Here is a 23258-nt window from a genome sequence, read left to right on the forward strand (position 1 = left end):
GCTTAGGTCTCTTTCTTACTAATGTTGATAGACGAGTGGCTAAGGATGAGAAAAATTATATATTTACACTGCAATTATGGGAATTATATGGTTTGCTGTCTGAGCAGCATTCTGCACTGTGGTAATTATCATGGTATTAAATAGCTGAGTGTCATCATGGAAAGAACACAAGTCATTACTACAGTCTACATATGATAACTCTTAAACATAATTGCTGTGTAATCTTCAGGTGATTCAATTATCATTCAGACCCATGCTGACAGTACAGCTATATTAAAAAAAAAATCTGCTTAATCAAAGATTACTGCAGTTTCTTCTTTTTAATTGAATTGTTTTCAAAACATGAAAATTCAGGGACAGAGTCTGGAAAAATGTGGCCTTTTTGTTAAAGTGTGTTATATAAATTTTCTTCAAAGGATGAGAACACATGTGACTGTAACAATTATGTAGAAACAGAAGAGATTCTTGCCTTGCCACAGACATCTTGTGAATCCACAAAAGCTCATGGCTCTGATCAGCTCTGGGTCAGATCCCTGACTGTTAACTTTTTCAGATGTAACAAAGTGGAACCAGCTAGGCTTACGGGAAAACTAATATACACCATACAGGAGTTTCTGTAACCATCAGAAAGTAAATTTAAGAAATTTTATGGAAGACAATCACAATCTTAGACATTGCATGAGGAATCATCTCTTTATCATGTATATTTGGTATGAAGGTTACTTAAGGTGCAATAGCCATCAATTTTCTTTCATTTATAACACTTATGCCAGGCATTGTATGTAGATTCAAAAGAGCGGGATCTCTATAGCAAATTTGCTTAATATAAAAGTATGATTTTTGTGATAACAGTGACTTTCATGCTGCATTTTGTTCCTATAAATAGTATTAATGTTTTTCTAAAAGTTTTTGGGTTTTGTTTGGTTTTGTTTGTTTGTTTTGGGTTTTTTGTAAACTTCATAAAAATCTAAAGAATTAATTTCTCCAGTCTCTTGACAGCTTACAAGGCAAACAAAACTAACTGGTTCATATAATCTTTGTTACGCTATTTTTCTAACAATTTATTTGTTTTTTTAAAAAAATTAATCATTCCACAAGTGATGGATTTACTTGAGTCATGATAACCCCACTTCTGAAATCCCATTTGTTGCTTCTGAATACTTCTGCATCTATGCCCAAGTAAATGTGTCCTCTTTCAGGCTGATAACTTGTAAATCGATTTATTGCACAACAAATGCAACATAACATTTTGATATTTAATTTTGAGATGACTCCCATGCCTGGAATTTGTCATTTGGAAGAACCAGATCAGGCCTGAGAGTTCTAGTTGTACTTAAAGCTTAACAAATATTTATTACTGAAATTGCAATTTAAGATGTGTTTTATAGAGAAAAGTGATATTTCTAGTATATATTGTGGAATTCTGACAAAAAAGAGATATATGGTGATAATTATGGGTTATCGCAGTCATTGTGAGGCTGGCGTTTATGTACCGAATAAAATTCTTCACAATTTAGTTGGCAAAAACAATAAGAGGTTCACAGTTTATATCTTCTTTGGAAGTCTTTACAGGTTTAGGGAGACTTGGCCATGTAAATTCAAGTTGAAATATGTGCAGTTAGGCATAGTATACACAGTGTTTTAATGGAGTTTTGAAACAGTCTTCTGTGTTAATTACACAACAGAAATGTCTCTGTGTTTTTGAGAGGGGATGGAAGACTTAAATTAATTCCCACCATATTAACAAAAACAAGTTAGGAATTTTAATAATTCCAAGCAATCATTGAAAAGCAGACCACAGAAGAAGGCAAAAATCAGATGTGGTTGAAGAATATATGACAAAATGTCATCCCTCTTTTCATTCACAGCATGAATGAATATCGTATGTCAATAAGGAGTATAAATGCTTTTGAAGAACATGAAGAATTTTATTTAATGACTATTCAAATTGTTAGTTGTCAACAGTGAGGATGAAATGTTCACACAAATAGTTACTAAGACACTGGTAATTTCATTATTAGCAGCTTACAAAGAGGATTTCTTAAACAAATCCGTGTGAATTTTTAGAGATAAATATCTGTTTGAAATCTTTTACAGAACTCAGCTTAAGTGACAAGATTCAATATTCAGCATAAATCCATCTGTTGAATGGAATCCAGTTCTGCAGCTATTTTTACTGTGGATCTAGCATCCAGAAAATTGTGGAAAATTAATGTTCAATCTTTAGAGTAGAGATTATGTCATGAAAATAAAACAACACAAAATTTTGTATTTTAATTATGCAATATTTATATGAATATTGGATTAACCTTAACTGTTTTCATCCCTCAGTTTCCACGTATTTTGAAAAAAAATCAAATATGAAAAAAAATTAGTTTAAATTACAGTTTGTTGTTTTTTTTTTTTTCTCAACATTACTTGAGGTCACTATTTACCTGCCATTTCCTGAAATAGGCAAGGCTTATGTCTTTTTTACGTAAAGTCTAAAATTGCCAGGCCGTTACTCTGGGCTCGTGTTTTATTGTTTATAGTCCTTACAGATACTTATAGTAAATTTTAAAGAATTATCAAATTATTTAATAATGATCACGCAGACATTTACCTTTTATTTTGAACTATAATTAGGAAAATGTATATAGCAACAACTGTATTTGAGAAAAACTGAAAGTCACTGAGTACAATTGTAGCATTTTTCCTCCCAAATCTGATTTATTTCTATTTTTGCATCATGTGGATTAAATTTATATTCTGCCTGGTTCTTACTTTTTATGGTATTAAATTGCGGTCAAAAAAAAATGTATTTACCATGCATATCACATTAGGATATTTTTTATTCTGTTCAGGTACAATCTACGTATGGCATGTCTGTTTTCCCAGTTGTAATAGGAACATATAATCACTCATTGATGATTTTTTTTTTTCCTATAGGGGCTGATGTTATCAATTTTGATGGCCATGTAGTGCTACCATACAGATTCAGGAACAAGAAAATGAAAACACTGAAGGATGTAATCTCTCTGAAATTTAAGACCTCTGAAAGCGAAGGTGTAATCTTCCACGGAGAAGGACAGCAAGGAGACTATATCACCTTGGAACTGAAGAAAGCCAAACTTGTTCTAAATTTAAATTTAGGTATGGTTTGATTGTTTAGTTTTGTGGTAGTTTTTAGCTCTCCCACAAAAAAATTAGATCAAACATTTCATCCTCTTTTCCACATTAATTTGATAAGCCACTATCACCGTGGAGGCCTAACCAGGAAAAACAGACTGGGGACACAGATCTGGGTGCAACAACAGCAGCAGGGCAGAAGACCCGGTTTATTTACAAAAACCTACTTTTATACTTTCACTATGAGGCCTGTGGATTGGAGGAAGGAATTCCCACCTCCACATCACATTGGTGAAGGGGACTGTCACACAGTCTTGTTTGTCCCAGCAGAGAATGTAAAAACAATGGCTATGTTTATAGAACATAGCTGACGTTTACATTAAAAGAGCGTGAGAAGGTACAGACTTCTCCTTTAATATGAACGCTCAGCAAAACCGGGAAAAACTCATGGCAACAAGCCACATCATTTAATCAGATAATTTGTTGAAAATATTGTTTATTTGCTTTCTCTATATTGGGGGAGTATGTGTGCGTGTTTAATTCCATCCTGTCCCTTTTACTCTGTGTGATATACTGTGAAAAGAAGATCATACAGAAAAGCAAGATCAGCAATATGTTGTCATTACTACAAACAAACAAACAAAAACAAACAAAAAAAATAGCTTGCCAGAATTATATTTGGCCTCAGCTGTGTCTTTGTGTGAGAGAAGGACACTGTCATCACTTCTGGAGGAATAAAGGTCACCCTTAGGAACCTTGCAGAAAATAAAGTATCAGTCTAGGAAGCTATAGGGAGCATGAAGTTGGAGCTCAGCAGCCTTCCTAGAGTCTGAGAAGGAGGGCTAGGAAAGGAGAAGAGACAGATTGTTTTGTCGGGCAATCTTATGATGAAATCCTCTATACATTACTCTAGTTCCAGTCCTCCCAGTAGAGGGCTACAGGCTCATAAGTGACTGGATATATAAAGTGCATTTATTATGAAAAAGACCCACATTTATCTGGTTTCAGGTAGTTTTTCCATTCAAACAAAAGAATCTTAGAAAAAGATTTAATGCAATTTTCCTCAGTTCTCTTTTAGACCCGTGAAGAGTAAATTGTTCCATTTGTTATTTACATTGAATAATACTTATTTCCACTAGCATTTTCTCCTGTTCTTTTTCTAAGAATCAACAATGTTCAATGAACAGATGATCAGGAAAGCACACCTTCCTATAGCAGTTACCTATTTTGACCAATTTTAATTGTAGTAGTAACCCTTTAATTTCCTGTTCCTCTATATTCTTCACCACAAACTGTCTTTATAAGTTATTATTGCTTTTGAATATGAGTTTGGTGAGGATATTCTTAAATCATTAGGCTGATAAGTGGGAGTAGGCCTTGTGACACACACTCAGTAAACAGATATAATACTTTATAGTTTATTGTTCCTCTCTCTGAGAGTATTGTCTTTGCAACATTCACAGTAGAAAAGGATGCTCATCTTGCCTGGTGAGATCCAGTGACTTATTTTCAAACACCATGGGCTGAGGGAAGGATGGGGAGACAGAAGTGGATTTAGGTTTTACTTTGCACTGCAATTGACTTTGTGTTGAAGAAACTGAGGCTCAATTACATGCATGCAATTCCATTTTATTTTTTAACCAACAGGATTATTGGCCTTCAGCATAAAAGCAGGATGGTTATTTGTAGGGAAGTAATGTCTTAAACCATGGAAGTGTGATTTGCCAGAATGTGTTTTCAGCATGCACAGACTTTAATGTCTCAGTTGCAGGCATTCTTGAGGGTAAGAAATTCTCAGCCTCAGAAATGCTTTAGGTCCTCATGTATTCAGAACATGGAAGATTGCTTTGAGTTATTGAGCAGTGCAGCAATTTTTTACACTTACTGCTGAATTAGTCATTTGCTGCTTCAGTTGGGATCCATGCTATCAACCTTTGCTGGCTTAGCTGTGTCAGTCAGATGGCAATGAGATGTGATCTCTGACTAGCACAGCTACACTGGCAAAACCCCCTGGATAACACAGCAGAGAATTGCAAAATTGTACTCTTGCTAGTAGTTTGACTTCCAGAATAGGAAGATTGCTTCAGGATAACAGACCGAAATAAGCTGTATTAGCAGAAGATGGTTTTTGCTGCTGTTAGCTCAGCCTGCACCGAGCCTTTTCCCCTCTGCTTGCTGGTATAATAATACTGGTAAAGGCCACAAAGCATGGAACTCAAGAGTAAAAAGGCTTATTTTGCCAAAATCTGTTATCGGGCTCTGTGTCCTCCACAGCATTCATAAATCAGTACAGTTCCAGTGCAGCTCAGAATCTGGCCCAGAGGTGACAGCTTTTCTTTTCTGTAGCACAGGAGTGAAAGCAGAAAACCCTTGATGAAAACATCTTTACAACTGGAAATTTGTATTGCTTCTTGGGTTCATTTCCAAATAACTGCTATTATGAATTTTTACATAAATTTATACAGCTCAGTAATCAGATGTTTGCTGTATTTGGTCTATCTATTTGTATTGGAGGCAGCAACTCTCCACTGGGTAGATGTCAGCTTCATAGTAGACTGACTTCCTCCAGTTTATTGCATGTCTGGTATGATTCAGGTGAAACATTGACAGAGAAAGAGGAAAAATGTTTGCCTAACTGTTATGAGGTGAGAAATGCTATTGTTTCTGTTCTCAGGCAGCAACCAGCTTGGCTCTATTTTTGGCCACACGTCTGTGACGACAGGCAGCCTCTTGGATGATCACCACTGGCACTCCATCATCATAGAGCGCCACGGGAGGAACATCAATCTCACCCTCGACAGACACATGCAGCACTTCAGAACAAATGGAGAATTTGATTACCTGGACCTGGACTATGAGGTAGACAGTGAAACTTCTTTCTTCTCATTCAAATTGGTTTTATAAAGATAAGTCCAACAAGAAAGCTAACATAATTTGTTTTCTTAATCTTTCATACATTTGTTTTGATTACTTATTCCCTTACATTTCCTGAAACTTTCTTTCCAATGGTGTTCTCTCTTAAGTGTAAATTATGTTTCTCTTAATTAGCCTTCCAAGTCCCATCTGGTGTAACAGTCATCTCAGCCCTTTGTTTTAAAGTGGGAGATCTGTGCTATTCAGCAAGAAAGGCATACACAATTTTAAAAAATCTCTAAAAGCAGCTGTTCTACGCAGGAAGTACATTTTAAAAAAGTATGGTACAATCTGTTGTTCCACTCAGGTGATAATTTTGCTCTTGAATCAGAAAGCCTTAATATGTGGTGCTAGTATTTATTTTTAGCAAAGGAAGCAGCTTAGAACCTTTTTAGTAATACAGATCTTGATCTGTCCTCTCCTACATAGGTAGATACTTCCTTGTATTTTCACAAATATGGCATCAGTAACTTCTTTTTAGAAAGAAGCAATGAAGAGTTAGAAAAGTTGTAAGAAAACTTGTTTAATCAATCAGGTTAATGCACACAAGTGCTGGTAGTAATTAAATGTGGTTTTGTTGTTTGATTACACTACAGCTTCAGCTATTATTGTTCAGCTCCTCTAATCTGTACAAGAAGTTCAACACGTTGTTTATTGAAATCTTTGTACAATATTTTCTAACACTCTTTAGTGTTTCTAATGAGAATTAATTTGGTTGGCTGCACCAAATATGTAATTTCCACCCTTACAACTCTTTAAGACGTAAGATCCAATATAAATGATGCCATGGAAAAAATATTAATTAACTTGTGTATTTATATTTTTACAATTTCTTGACCAAGAATATATGACTGTTTGAAAAAAGTACTTATAATTGTAAATGCTTCTGAGTCAAATATTTGATTATATTCCAAAAATATTTAATACATTATTTGCTGGCAGCTCTAATGAGAAAATAACAAGCAAATTTGCCTGTACTTCTATCAGTTTTTAATCACTGAAGATCTGAACTGAGCTACTTAAAACTCACATAAATAGATTTCATTAACAGCTTTCAAGTGAATGAACTACAGAAATGGCTGAATGCCATAAGCCTGGGTTGTGCAATTTGTGGACATACTTTTATGTAATATATAATGTTTACATAAGAAACATATTGCATATAAAAAGTGTATCCCTAGTAAGAGCTGAATTCAGTGCATTCCCCTTCCCACCCTATCTACATAAAGGGACCTCACTGGCAGTTCCCAAAGATACATTTAGTTTTCCATGTACATGGATCTCCTTGTGTTTAACTGAACTTATTTGAATGTGTGTGTGTATACATTTCTGTGGTTCATGTAAACTCAAGAGAATTAATCTCTTCTCTTTTCCTCACTATTCTCTCACTGGTCTTTGAGCTAGACACCACAGACTAAATTTAAAGGTGTTGTGTTTGTGATTAACAGGGAATAAAGCCAAAAGAATCAAAACTATTTTTGATAGACAAATTAGTTTCTCAGTTAATCTTTTTCAGAAAAGTTAAGTAAATGCAAAAGAGGAATAAACATTAGTTCTGATTGCATTTTCGAGATCAAAATATAGTTCCATAAGTTGCTCTTAACTCACTATCATGTTGGGCTTTTGCTTTTTCTTCTTTTCTTCAAAATCTTTTCTTTTTATTTATGTTTTACATTTAATTTAATCCAAACTTAACATACATAAAATATCTGACAACCATTAAAACATTACAGTCCCATTCTTCATGTGAAGACCTGTATCTTCTCTAATGACAAGTCATGTCAATTTACAATACCCAAGGATGTCTCCACAAGACTTTTACACCCCAAAAGCTGGTGTGTGTGTTTTATAAAGGTTTTCAGTTTCAGCTGTATAGTTTTAGTTCTGTGTATTTGCCAAGTGGAAGCCTCTTCTTTGGGAGAGAAAGTGGTATCTCATATGGATTCAAAACTGAAAATGTCACCCTAGAGTTTTGTTTTCCTGCTGTAGGTAATAACAAATAGTATTGACAATGAATAATGTTTAAAAACTTTGTTCTGCCAAATCTGAGCAGTAGACTATAAATTGATATTTTTCTGAACATTTGTAGGGCAGGAAAGCAAGGTGTCACTACTATTTATGCCATCATCTAATGGATATAATTATCTAACATTGATTGCAGAGACTAATCTCATGAGCCCCTTATTCTTGGCATTTGGGCTGCAAAATATTAATGAAAACATGTACCATTATTCACTTCCAATCATTTCCATAATGTCCATTATGTGGCAGAGACTTATGTCATCTCCGTGGAGTGACAGATAAAGAATTTATCAAAGATGAACACTTTTAGTTTGTAAATATGTGGGTTTCTAAGCTTTTTAGCACTATAGATTATGGATAACCCAGAATCAATTACCCAGAGTAATGAAATTCAACTGTAAGACAAAAAACAATTCCTGTTTGAGTTTGATGACTGAGTCTTTGCAGTGGTTGTCTTGATCTTCTCTGAGATGATTTTACCAAATAAATCAAGGGGTAACTCCTCACTGACTATAACTACATGACAAAAGCATGTCCTTGACAGTGAAAGGTCCTTCTGTCTACCAGGGGATTGCATCTTTAACTGTGTGATTCTGTAAATTCTTCTGGATGAAGTAGATTTATCAAGCATTGAAGCAGAATAGTGTGCCACATTGGAGCCCACCACTGCCGTGCTGTAGTCTGAGCCTTGGCACGTGGTTAGAGCTGAGTGAATGATTTGATTCAGATTATCTGGGTAATTTCACATCTACTTTTGTTCAGAAAAATATTGTGATGGAAATTTGTTCCAATTTCTTTGTTTGTAAAGCTTATTTTCCAATAGCAATCAGAAGCAATATGAATAACTGTGATGTGTGTCTATTCACTGTTTGGACAATGGGAATTAAACTTGGGTTTGGCTACCATAAATAATTAAAATTAATTACAATATTTTTTCTGCTTTTGCAGTATTTATTTTGATACATCTTTTTTTCTATAAATGGTGCTGCCAGCTCTCTATTTTGCCATGGCTGAATGTTCAAAGAAAGCAAATACTTGTACTACAAAATGTTTTAAAATCTTTGCCTTCTTATGGTCGTAACTATCTACCATTTTTCTGTTTCATTTGAAGATAACCTTTGGAGGTATGCCTTTTTCTGGCAAGCCAAGTTCTAACAGTAGGAAAAATTTCAAAGGCTGCATGGAGAGCATCAACTACAATGGCAATAATATCACTGACCTTGCCAAGAGGAAGAAATTGGAACCTTCAAATGTGGTAAGATCATAATTTCATGGTCATCTACCCTTCTGCTTCTCCTTCTAAAGACTAGAAGGTTTTTGAGGGTGTGTAGATGATATTCTTGTGATATACTGCAAAAAATATAAAATACAAAGAAAATTTTACTACAAACCCAAAGAATTTATTTATGTACATTTGTGACTTCAAAGAAATTGTTATCACATATGAGCATTTTATTTCTTGGGTCTTGTTTTATCTTTCAAAAATTAACCTTTAGTGTCAGTCAGATAGTTTTGGTTTCGTTATCTTTTTTGAAAGAAAATCAACTGAACCAGTAAGTGCTTTTTCCCTTTCTTCTCAAATTATAGTAGTCCAAAACGAGTGCAGACAAGATTTATTATTAAATGAATTGCAGCTTTCTTGTGGCTTTTAAATCCTGGTAATTTTCCATCCCTGCTGAGCTAGGTGGATTGCTGGAGTGCAAAAGTCTTTGGATGAGAATGCTTTTACAGTCTTTTCTGATATGTCTGAAAAACCTCAAGATGCTATACTAGAAAAATCGTTATTTGATTTAATATTACAGAGGTTATAAGCATTTTACTCAATTTTGCTGTGGCTTAAGTGACCATAGCTCCTTTCATGTTCAGACTTGTGGCTTTATGGGAAGGGTGATTAAGAAAGAATGTACTTTAATTTCTGTATTTTTAAAGTTCTAAATGTTCCTGAAAATGCTTGCTGGCATATAAAGGCAATATGGATAAATAAATGTATTATTGCCATGAGCTTGAGATGGTTTGAATAACTTTACAAGGCTTTCTCTGTACAAGCTTGCACACTTCACAAATTCCTGCAAACAATATGTAGGTGTACACAATTTCATTTTCCTTTACGTAATAAATTGTAAAGTTATACATATGCAGTGATGATGTCATGCAAAGGATTGATTATCCTTGGATAGTAAAACTAAACTTTCATGTCATTGTATGAACATTAAATGGTCAAGGAAATCCAGAGGATAATCATGAGTATGTGATGTTTGCCTTCACAAATTCAGTAACACAGCATGATATCTATAACCTTTTCTACACATAAATTCATCAGTATTTTCAAAAGCAAAGAATACGATATATATTCCATTCATTAAGATTTCAGTTTTAAAATTTTTTCAACCCAATCTAATAAACTCTTGAAACAGTAACTTTTTTTTTCATCATTACATGAGATTTCCTTCCTGCAGAGCATTTTCAGCTTTAACGTAACCATAATTTTGAAAGATTAATTACTGATTAAAAAAAGAATCTTTGTACAGGAGCAATCTTTCCATTTTGTGCAATCAAGTCCATTGCAAGTTAGTAGGACATATTCTTAAAACCTCTTTCTGAGCAGAAGTGTTATTTAAGAAGTTCCTATAGTGCAAATCCTGTCCTTTAGGACCCTAGCCTCTCAAAAGTGACACAGCTAGCAAACACATAAAGTCTCTGAAAAATCATATTTCTGATTGTTTCTTTCTTTGTTTGTTTCTTCATTTTTAAAGTTCTGTTGCTCATAACATGAAAGTAAAATCCTGCACAAGAAGCTCTGGCAGCATTAGTGCCTCATCAAGAGGTGATATGCCAGTTTAATTTGATGCTTCTGCTGATTTCCAATTCTGAGAATGACTAGAAAAATAGAAGTGACCTTTGTTTTCAGTAGAAATACTTAAATTTATTCAGCTCTTCAAAAGTAAAATCAATTTTTCTCTAACTAAATCAATATGCATTTTTGCTGTTTTTTAAAAAACTGGTTTTTCTCCTAGCTTTTAGCCTGATTTAGCAAGAGAAATAGACTTTCTTAAAACTATTGTTGTTGTTGTTAAGCATGTTTATGATGATGGCACTCAAGCAATCCGAAAGGGATCAAAGCCCCATTGTAGGAGATTCTGTACAAACTCATAACAGGAGAAACACACCTTCCCCAAAAGAGAGTATTATCTTAAAAGGCACGACACACACAATATAATGAGGCTGAATGCAAACAAAGTAATCAGTGTGGTCATGAGAAGTATTACAAAGAAAGGACAAAATCAGAGAAAAGAAGGATTTTAAAGGGATGTGAAACAAAAGAAAATAATATTCCTAGATGAAGACAGTTGAATTTCAGAAGTCACACAATGAAAGGGACTTGAAAAATTAATTGTACAAAATGAGGAGGCACGGAAAAACAGAGATGATAAGTTGACGATGATCTTTATTTTTCTCTGAACAAAATTAAAATTTTAAAAAATTATGTCTCATGTACATACATGTTATAAAAAAACCCGCACCACCAAGCAATCATCTTTTGCTTTGTTGAAGGGTAAGGATGAAAAAACAAATTTTAAAAAAGATTAGATCTAAATAAAATCTAATCCTGACTTTAGTAACATATTTGATTTAGATTCAGAAGTTAAAGAGGAGGAATTATTTTGATTCTTTTGTGATATTTAAGATGGCATTAGCATATAGTGCATTGCCCATACTGTATGATCCATCATGATTTAACAGGTAGTATAGCCTTAATAAATTTATTACCAGTCTTTTGGGAGCTTCCTCTTCAACCAGTAGGTCCTTTAATTGGGAAAAGTATTTACAGTATTATTTTATACAAAAGATTATGTTAGAATGTGGATAGGCATAATTGATTTATGAGTAAACATAAATCTAATTTGCCACATAGATGAAAGATAATGGTGCACAGTTCAAGCTACACAAATTGTTGTTTTTACCTTTTCCCTGTCAATGTAGTATGAAAAATTCTCTAAGATCAAGAATTTCAATATAAATACACAGTATATATTTGACTTCCAGATGTCATTGCCCAGAAAACTATTCAGCAAGTCACTCTGAATCTGCAGAAAATGATCTCATTCTCTTTGAAAAATGAAGAGGCTATTACAGAGACAAGCTGCAGATTAACTCGAACCCTTGACCTAGAACTAGTGAGCAATCTATATAAAATGGGCTGTACTTAAAAGAGGAGTCATCTTGTGGACCACAGTCATAGAAGGGATCAATAATCCAGTTCATATTAATCTGAATAGCTCTGTAGGGAAAATGCTAACTAGCAGGGAAATTAGAATTGTGTGTTACTTCCTCAAGAAATTTTTAATGCAGCTAGGCTGTTCATGGGAAATGCATTCACTGATGTGAAAAAGGATTTGAATGCATTCAGTGCCATTAACATTAATAGGTATTATACATGCAAGTATCCAAAACATCAGGATGACAGGAGAGTGTCAATTGGATATAAAAGCCTTCTTGTAATGAGGAAATTGTGAGTTCCTCTTGGTAACAAGGCAGCAAAAAGAGCTCTTAAAAATTCTAACAGAATGCTCTCTGAGCACTATTTAATCAGTATCTGTGACTGAACAGTGAGATGACATCTCTCAAAAAATGATGTAGCCTTCTGTGTCTACACAGGGCTGCTTTAACTATGTCGCAGAAACTGCTTCTATGTGTAGTGTGTCCATTACACTGGGAATGATAGCCAAGGGTTACAGAGAATATTTCAGACACTCTCCACCTTTTTTTTTACTGTTTGTATGTTGGGCTTACGTAAGAGAGACAAGACTACTGAGAGACGTTTCAAAGCGTGATTTATTGCTATTATCTTCTACAGTCTCATGAAGGAGTGAGAACGTCTTCACTGAATCAGTCAGAGGTCAGTAGTCTGTGGTCAGTGGTCACAAGACCACAGGTTACAAGGTCTTCTAAAGGTTAATTAGCCAATAAACTACTTTTAAACTACTAAACTGCAAAGATTGTTGCTACTTTCACACCAACAGCTAATTAATTTGTGTCATACGTTTTTGCTGCAGTGTGAACCTTTTTAACCAGTTGTATAATGACACAAAAACCTGCTCGCTACATCTTAAAACTTTTTACCATTTCTCTTACTAGTTCTATAGCAACACCTTAAAACTTTAAAATTTTCCACTACTAGCTTAATATGTCTCTTTCTACATTGCAAATCCACATTCTTGCTTATGGTCTCAAAAGTGGGAGACCTTTTCTAAGTTCTCAAGTCAAACCTTGTCTTCATTTCTATGTTTGACCCTGCATGCACAAGGTTTTGAGAATTTTCTGTGTCTGGATTTCCCATTTATGTAAAATTTGTGGTGTAAGCACAGGTATTCTGTGGCAAACTGTGCAAATGTTTAGATTAAAACTATTCAAACATGACTTAAGTATTTTGATTCATGCTTAGTTGGTTAAATATATAAAGTTTAAAATCCCTAGGGAACTTTTAAACCTCACCTCCCAAAAAAAAAAAAAAATTTAATCCATGGAACTTGGGCAAAGGAAAAGGATGTGACTTGTAATGCTGAGATTTTATCACAAAATTTGGGAACAAATCTAGTAGATCACTTTAATGAAATCTCTAATTCCAGATTACTTGAAACATCAGTGTTCTTTGATTGATCACAGAGGCAACTGTGCCAACTCGATTAGTTACTACTAGTTCTACTAGCCTTTAGAGGTAGACTCTGTACAGCTTCTGATGTTCTGCAGGAATAAGAGGCTGTTATGCAAAGTAATCAAAGTATTTATCCTAGTGCTCAAGAAAACATTCTTTTTATTCATTTGGTTTCTTTCATGGAAATCCAATATAAGAAGCTGAATCTGCCAGACCGGTTGTATCTTGCTACAATACAGATAAGCTGTTCTCTAGTGTGATGTTCTTTTAAAAAGTGATGGGTTTGGACATTGGCAAATGAGTGCTAAAACTTGCTTATTGATGTCATCCATCATCTCCAATTGAATATAATTACTTCTTTAAAAAATTTACTTAGGTCTTTCCTCCCACACATTTTCAGACACAAGTTCCAATCTTGCTTCCAAATTCTCTACTTTCCCTCAAGATGTACTGTCAGATGCATTTATGCACTATGAATACAGAAATGTGACATAAAAGCCTAAATCAGGAAGTCCGCAATATGGAATTTAAAAATAATTATGCAATACAGAGGATGACTGACTTCTACTGGGATTCCGAACACTGCTTAGGTGGACCACATCTCTAAACATCTATCTACCTCCAAAAATGTTGTTCAAGCCTTAATATTTTTTTAATGTACAAATAAATATCAGTAGAATTTTTATCTTGATTTTAGTAATAATTTCTGTACTGCATCAGATAAAATTCTTTCTTTCAAGATAGAAATAAAATTGCCACATAATTTCCACCTGCAATAGTGCATGAGAAAGCCCAGTCATAAGACAGGATACACTTTGCCACATGTTATGGGAATTCTTCAGAGAGGAAGTTTTCCTGTTATATTTACATTCATTCAGTAATAAGTTAATTATGGGCACAGATTACTACAAAGTATGATTTCTAAGGAAAAAAAAAATGGTAATACCCTATCAATATCACCAAATGGTAATATCCTGCCAATTTGGTCATTTGTTGTGAGAATTGACATGAGAATCAGAGATAAAAATGAATGGCCCTAATTCTAGTCTTGTTTACAGATACATTTTAAAGCCCTGTAGATCAGTAGAGTTGACTGGATCTTTTGTCAGTTTCCTGAAGAATAATATTTTAAGTGTAGAAACTGCAGTTTCTTTTAGAGACAAAATTATTTACTATCCAAAAATATTAGGTGCTTTTCATGATCAGCTACTCCTAATCCTTCTGCTTCATGAACTGAAATATTAGCATATTTAGTATCATTTATTTGAAAACATAATAGAAGGACTGACTAAGGTATTATATATCATTATTTTTGAACATCATGTACTGTATTGATTGACACATTGATATCAGGGTATTTGTAAATCTGCACTCATTTTTTATACTGTTCTGTTGTAGGTTTCTATGGGGGCCACAGACAAGCCCAAGTTTATCTGTGATAATTTCTTTATCTTTTAACTAGAAATATTAGTGCTTTCATCTAAGTTTGTTCTTAGAGCGCAACATTTCAGGGCCGACTGCATGTTATTTTGTGTATGTACAGTATAAAATATAATGGGACCACTGCTAGAAAAAAATCAGAAAAAACAGTAACTATTTTAATAGTAACAATAATGATAACATTAGTAGCACATCTTTAGAGGCAGTGTACATTGATCACTATAGTCTCTGGGTTGAATGAAAGCTAGAATACTTTTTTAGGGGTAGCTATGAATTTAGTGAAATCTTACCATTTTGCTCTTTTCTTCTTCTTTCTCTCTTTTTTTTTTTTTTTTTTTTTTTTTTTTTTTTTTTTTTTTTTTTTTTTTTTTTTTCTGGTGTGTGTGTGTGTTTTACTTAGGGAAATTTAAGTTTTTCTTGTGTGGAGCCCCATACAGTGCCTGTCTTTTTCAATGCCACCAGTTACCTTGAGGTTCCTGGTCGTCCAAGCCAGGATCTGTTCTCAGTCAGTTTCTTCTTCCGGACCTGGAACCCAAACGGACTTCTTCTCTTCAGCAACTTTGCAGATGACCTGGGGAATGTTGAGATTGACATAAATGAGGGCAAAGTCAGTGTCCATATCAACATCACCCAAGCGAAGAAGAACCGGATCGACATCTCATCGGGTAAGTGTGGTTTGAGTTTTTTTAATTTGGTATCGTTTTGGTTGGTGTTGTTTAAAATCATTATGTACCTAAAGACTGGAACAATGTTTTACAAACTTAAAAATTTATATCACAACTGTATTAAATCCCTTACTATTTCATTGAGTAAGAAGTACAAGAATGTTGAAACAGTTGTTACATTAAAATAAAATATATAAATTATCTAATTCTGTCAAGAAATCATCCTTTATCTATGAGGCAGCATTTCTTTTTTCTTCCTTCCTTCTGTCTTGCAGTTTTCTCTGGAAAAATATTTGGTTTTAAAATGAGAATGTGCTCTCTTTCTAGATGTAGTCTAATAATTAAGCTGCTCCTGATATTTTCCAATAATTGGGGAATCTCTCATTAAGAAAAAGAAAACCATTCGAACCATAATTATTTGTAAGGATTTTTTAGATCTACATAGCTATCCCATGAAAACTTACATTTATTTTGATACTTCATTGTTATTTTGTTGCAACAGGCATTTCAGTGCCTGTGAAATTAATTGTGTGTGAACACAGAAAAGGAAAATATGACATCTGCCAGGTAAGGCAGCAAAAAGAATGCTGCTGTTGGACGGTAAATATCAGAGCCAACTTTTTTTTTCTAGAAGCCAAAATGGTCTGCCTTTGGCACAAAGATTTCTGGCCGTTGCGGTCCTATTGACAAAAGGTTCAGTTTTTTCACTGGCTGTTTTTAACAGCTGACAAAGGAGAATTTCACATAGTCAAGTATGCAGCCTTCTGCATGTGTAGGGAATGCATATTTCTATGGGGTATTAACAGACTATTCTGGGGGGAATGCAGGCTGGTTATCAGAAAATTGTAGGCTAACTAAAACCACAACCTCGATGCAAATCTCTTTTGGGTTTCATATCTGCTGTGTTTCTGCCTGTCACCTGTAATAGCATATTTTTCCAGGAGCAAGTTAAAGTCTCTTAGTCTTTATTCTATATGCTTCTCGTAATTTACAAACTTGCTTATATAGCAGCTTTAATGTCAGTTTTTTGAGTTAAATGGGGACAGCAGTACTTCATTCTGGGTCACAGTGTGGTGCTGGTTACAGAAGCAGTAGCTGTACTGACTGGTAGGACTCACACAAGAGAGCTGTAAGCTGATGTGCAGGTGGCAGAGTCTTGTTCCTTCACAGCTCTGCAGTTAAGGTACTTACATGGAACAGAGTTTTATTTGTCACGATTTCCCTTGGATGCCTTAGAGTTGCATGTACTGACTCAAGGAGCTCTACCTTAGCAGGCACAGATTTCAGATAAACAGGAGAGTCTAGCCTTCCAATTTTGCAAATACAGTTGAATCCCCACTTTTCTCATTGGTAGCTGGGCAATGCTAGCCTCCTTACCTAGCTACTGCTTTATGAAGTGCTTATTGATGACCAGGAGGGATCAGACAGTAGGAGAAAAGATTTTCTTGTTGACTTGACAGAACTTTCATATGTAATTCATGTGAGCATTTTGTTTAAGGAGAGAAAGGCTGCTGCAATTTTATATCTTTTGGTGACTCTTTGCAAGAGTAAAAATGAAATAATTATGCATAGAAGTGCAGTGAATGAAGGGATACAATGCTCTAAAATGATCAAATAAAAAGCAGGAATGCAAAACAAACTTCTGTGTAAATGCAGTGATCATGAGAGGTTACATAGCATACTGTGGGAAAACATTTGGATAATAGTAGGTGATTCATTGGAATCATGAAGCGGACATTGCTTTGCACCTAAAATCAGAGAAATGGAGAGCTGCCATCAGGCAGTCTGTTCTTAGCAGTTTTCTTTGTCACCCAGATATCCTTCCTGCTGTCTGTTCAGTTTTTGTCAGGGATAATTTTTTTCATGGTGTTAGCAGATCCCAGATAGAGTCTCATTTCATGTTATCCTTTGGTCTTCAAAAAGGCACTTAATTGTTCCTTCATTTATTTAACTGCATGTCCTACCTGCTGGAGATTTCACTGTATTCAATTCTTCATTAAATTCTCTCAGTCTGTTGATCAATTTGTTTCATCTTTATTGACAGGATAAGTCATCCCACATATTCTTGGAATATGTAAAAGAAAAATAATATTGTTATAATTATTAAAATAATCTTCTGTATCTGAAGCTTCACTAGCTGTTTGGAGTTCAAAATTATCTTTATTATGAGACATTTCTACTGTCTTTCATGCCTTAGTTACCTCCCTCACTGCTGTTACTACTTCTAAAAAACCCCACAGATAGTTGATATTTATATCAGCAGTTTCTAGAAAATTCTCTATAGATCACTTCTGGTTTTGCCAAAATCCATTTTATTTTCTTCTTCGGTTATGTTACATACTGTTTACCTTGCTGCTTCTTTCATGCCTTCAGTCTCTTTCAAACCACAGCCTCAACTCTACACATCTGACAATTAAGTCTATCCATATATGAACATTTCAGATTTGTTTTACATGGGCTGAAAAGAAGCAGGGGTGGTTATATATACTGTAGTATATAGTAGGTATGATTTTTGTGTTACAATTGAAAAACAGCTGACCTTTGTGTTGACTTGGCAAAAGAGATTTTCAGGTTTTTATTGACCTGGCTGTAAATTGTTTAACCATGACCAAATGACCTGTCCTGGTCTTCAAAGAGGTAAATGGTAGAGGCAATAAAGACCCTGTAAAACACCAGTAAGAAACGTTTTACTGTGTTATTAAGGTGTACACTCTGATGCCCATAACAAAATACTGAGTGTAACAGAGTATTTTACATTAATATGCACATGAACTTTGTTTGCATTACATATGAGAAGGACAAAGATGATTAGCCCTTGTAGTTTGACTTACTGCCTGATTTTCTTCCCGAGTAAATGATTTCTTTTTTTCATCATCTTGCCAATTGTACTTTCAAAATAGGTTTCTAAACAGTGAAAAGTTCCTGCCCTGACCAGCATTCTGTTAAGCATCCAGTAAGCACTGCTTAGCAGTGAACAGACTGGCAAAACTATTGTACAAAGTCAATAACTTTGATTTTGCTTTTTTCTCACATTAGTCTCATTAAAATGTGCATTTGATTGATGAGAGTTATATTAATAAACTTGCTGTTAGTAGGAAGAAAATCAGGCCCACTGAGAGCTGAAATAAAGATTTAATTAGAAGAAATAAGCTACTGACTGTGCAGAATTACACAGGTGAAATAGTTAAAGCTTGTGTATAAATCAAAAGTTAAACATCCTATTGACTTTTTCTCTGCAAAGTAAACTTTGATTAATATCTTTACAATTGTGTATGCTCCAGCATAGGGACTAATAACAGAAGAGAATCTCAGAAAACAGTCAAGAGATTTATCTTTACTGCTCCGTATAGTTTTGGATTAAATTCTGGTTTTGTCGTTATGGGATTCAGGCAAACTTTCTAGAAATTGTTGGATTTACACAAAGGATTGGTGGAAGTAATGCTAGGCTGACAAGATGGAAGTAAGATGTGATCTTGCTTTTGGATCTTTTTGAGAACAGATTTAGAATACAGGTTTGCATATTTACAGATTCTGATATCCTGCTGCAGTTTAGAAATAATTTAGTTTGAATACGTAGTAAGAATCTACTCAATATTTGTAATCTTGTAATTAGAATAAGTTGTTGATGAAGGTGTATTTCTTTATAAGCTTCAACCAGCTAATGTCTTCTTTCTAGAGCACACTAAAATCAGCAACTGGAAAATGTCATACTTCCAAGTGTCTCTTGGCTATAAAAAGTTTTTCTGAAACTTTTCCCAAAGCTATATGCAAATGTAGTTCATTGCAGGGTTAAGCCACAGCCCATGTCCCAGCTGCCTCCTTTTCTTCCACTTAGTTTTATCTACCTGCTTCAGCAACTTAACCCAAATTCCTTCCTAATGAACCCAAAATTTCTGAATTTTTCAACATGAGAAAAAATGAATAACATTAAAAAACACAGAAAGTATTGCTTTGCTCAGAGAAACAACAGTAACATTCAAAACAACTCTCTTGAGGAATCATCTAATGGCTTTACAATGTGTTTTTAAAGCCTCAAATCCCTATTTCAATATAGAATAGAACATCTCTGTCTCTGGAGAAAAGGCTGGGTTTTCATGAGTGCAGGTTCTAAAATAATCTCTTGATATATCCTCTGTTTATTTTCTTACTCATCTTTTCATAGGCAGTTTTGACCTTTCATATCTAAGCACTCTCTGCTCTACTTAAATACTAGATGGTCTATGAAGATCCCTTGGATTTTACCCTACAGTACAGAGGATAAGTCATTGCAAAAGGGACATAATCTCCTTCAGCCCATAAGAAACAGAGAAATTTTCAGTGCCCAAAATCTCCTGCCTTTAACTTGAACTCATCTGCTTAAAGCTTCATTTTTCCTCCGCCAACTCTATTAGTTAACATCTTGTATTAGCTGCTGCTCAAGACCTCTTCAGTTCCTCCTGTCAAATATAAACTTATTAAAACTTGGGATATGAATATCTTTTTGTCATATTTATCTGTATTAAATAAATCAGCCTTCTCCCTGTGGAATCCCTGGGAAGCTTTCCACCCTTCTGTCTTGCTGCTAGATCTCAAGTCATCTGAATTGCAGTTCATTTATATTTTAGACCTTTGGTTAAGATAGCATCCTTCAGGTAATAAAATGTCTCTGTCTGACAGATCTAAAGTGGTACTCTTCCAGTGACAATTCCCTGGGGCACTTTATGTGGGAATCAAGAAGTACTTTTGCCTTGGTGGTTAAATAAAGCCTTAAATGTGTATAGAGAATGTGTATACACAGAGCACAAGTGCATTTCTGGTGGGAAGATAACATTTCCCACCAGGTCTTTCTCATATTACTGGTAGTGGGTTATGCACTGAATGTTAGTAAGTGGAGGCAGATACCCCTGAGGCACTTGTCAGCAAGATCGAGATGAGAGACAGAAATTCTGTCCATGAAAGACAGAATGATGACTTAGCATCAGACAAGCCTGAATATTAGAAACTTAGAATGTTCACAGATATCCAGGTTTGTCCCTGTTTCTCTCTGTAGCTTTTTGGCTATTGACCTTAAGCAGTGTATGCAGCTACATGAATAGGTATTTGTGAGTTTGAATTTCACAGAACTGAAACACAGAAATACTTGTAGTAGTTATAATTGTTTTTACAACACATTTTCCCTGTAGTCTGGTTTAGCATCTCGGTACAGTAGACTCAAACCAATCAGATTAAGAAATACAGTTCCTGATTGCAGCCTTTCTTTGTCTAAGAAAACTCATGAGTTTAGTTCAGGGGTTTGTGAATTCTGCTTCATCAGTCACTGGTTTTCACTGGATAGTTGAGTAAAAAGAACAAGCTATGCATTCTAAAGCATATATACTTCCTTTTTCAGATATTTTCCTGAGAAAATGAAACTCTTTATTGGTTGTACTGACACAGAGGAACCCAAGAATTAATAAAGTAGGGTGTTGTCCTTGATAACCTTTCTCAATTTATTGAGAAATTATTGTTTTGGTCTCATTTACTCTGGGCTATTGAACACAGTTAGATGGGACCTTTGCTGATCACTATTTTAGCATAAAAGATGAGATAAAGTTTTTTACAGCTATCATTTGAACACTCACTGTGTTCCCTCTAGGACAAAAACTCTGAAAGAGTCAGTGGTTAAATGATAATCCTAACTTGCTGCTGGAATGAGTGTAATTTCTGTGAGTAGATCTGGACAGAACTAGATAGAAACATACCCTTCTAATTATTTTTTAATTCAGGAAGTTCAGCAGGAGGTGAACTCAATTTTTATTGCTTTCCATGTTGCCTTTTCTTACTACACCTGCATCAGTTATTGCTTGTCTGGTTCTAGTCAAGTCTGAAAATTTTGATTTTGACTTTGATGACTAGAAGGTAAACTCCTTAGCTCTGAATGCTACAGAGGTGCCCAATATTTTGCAGTTACCTTAAGAACATAGATTTTTACTTTGGTAGATTCTCTGTTTGCATATTTTCGTTGAATGCAAAAGAGCATGAAGGGACTTGTCTCAAAAGATTGGTTTATCACACCAAAGATGCTTATTTAAAACCAGTATTACTTCTTGGATCAGAGAGATGGTGTTGTTGGAATGGACATTATAAAATACTCTTAAGTTTACATTTTAAATTCTTCCAGGATTTACATGTACTGATTGAAGTATGTGGGAGGGGTTTTTTCCATTATTACTTTCCTTTTAGGTTATAATAAAGAAATAAACAAAAGGATACAAGAGAGAGTGAAGCTATAGTTATGTTTGTTGTGTTTATGCACAACCCAACAACAGTATTCCCAGGACACCACAAAGTATTCATATAATATAAAGGGAAACGACAGGAATGTTTTCTAATATCAGAAAGACTGCATATCCAAAATATCATATTCTTTCCCTCAATGCTAGTTTGCCATCTCTGCCTCTTCCTCCATACAGGTACTTTTTGAGAAAGCCCATTTCCAGGATTCCCACTCCTATACTGACCAAGGTTTGACATAGATGGCAACATGATGGCAACCACACACTAAGGTCAGCCAGGTCTTTCAGCAATGGCACAAATACTTTCCAAGCACCTTTCAAACTTCCTAATTGTGGAAAAACATGGATTGCTGTCAATGACAGGATGTGATTCCTTGTAAACTTTCCTGTAGATGTTAGTATTACTGGAGAAATAGATTGGACTTTGTGTTATTTTAGCCCTTTTGTTTACCTGGTAGCAGATTTAATTTTTACTGCAAACTAGTGAGAAAAAGTACAAAATCTGTCTGAAGTGTGTTTTTTGCTTTGCTTTGTCGGGGTGCTCACATTGCTTCTATCACAGAGAGAAGGAGTTGACTAATCACATCTCATGATAACCCAGCATATGATTAACCATTTCTAATAACTTAAAGATATCAGGCTACTGACTATTTAGTTTGGCAGCTATGATGTTCTGTAAATGGCTATGAGTAAGTGGAGTAGCAGAAGCTAAAAGGAATGCAGTCACTTTTTAATAGATAAGTTACAGTCACTGTACATATATATATGTACCATTGTGCACATAGTCATGTGTCAGTCAAAGAATTTATTCAGCTGATTTGCCCACTACAACAAGCAGGAAGCTCACAGATCATTATTTGGTAAAAAAGTAAAACCATTTGAATGGATTCAGGAGGACCAGGGTGCTCCTTTTTCATCTCAAGGTCCTGTTGCTACAACTGTCCCCATTGGACACAGGGTGCATTATTTCTAGGATATTGTCTTCCTACAGGATCAGTATTTCTCCCTAGTCAGCACTAGGAATAGATCCAGGAATAGTTCAGTAGTTAGACTGTTCTGGAGTCCACTACAATAGACAGGATGGACAAAACAGTTCTTACTCTGCCAGCCTGGCTTGTCCTCCAACACATCTCTGCACAAAGAGTCTGTGCTCTTACAGATTCTTGTGCCCCTTCCTTCCACCTCTCCTGCCCCTCCTCTTCT

At 34.9% G+C, this 23258-nt stretch overlaps 1 protein-coding gene across 1 annotated transcript in view; it reads left to right on the top strand.

Annotated features, from left to right (window-relative positions):
• Positions 1–23258, top strand: part of CNTNAP2 (contactin associated protein 2) — a 1042914-nt gene that overhangs the window by 507753 nt on the left and 511903 nt on the right. Inside the window, exons 5-8 of the mRNA XM_063405816.1 lie at positions 2929–3132; positions 5783–5967; positions 9155–9298; positions 15537–15801. Of these exons, the coding sequence (XP_063261886.1) occupies positions 2929–3132; positions 5783–5967; positions 9155–9298; positions 15537–15801 (798 nt within the window). The remainder of the gene's footprint in view (positions 1–2928; positions 3133–5782; positions 5968–9154; positions 9299–15536; positions 15802–23258) is intronic.

The sequence above is a fragment of the Prinia subflava genome, chromosome 1 (assembly GCF_021018805.1).
Source record: "Prinia subflava isolate CZ2003 ecotype Zambia chromosome 1, Cam_Psub_1.2, whole genome shotgun sequence".
NCBI classification, from domain to species: Eukaryota; Metazoa; Chordata; class Aves; order Passeriformes; family Cisticolidae; genus Prinia; species Prinia subflava.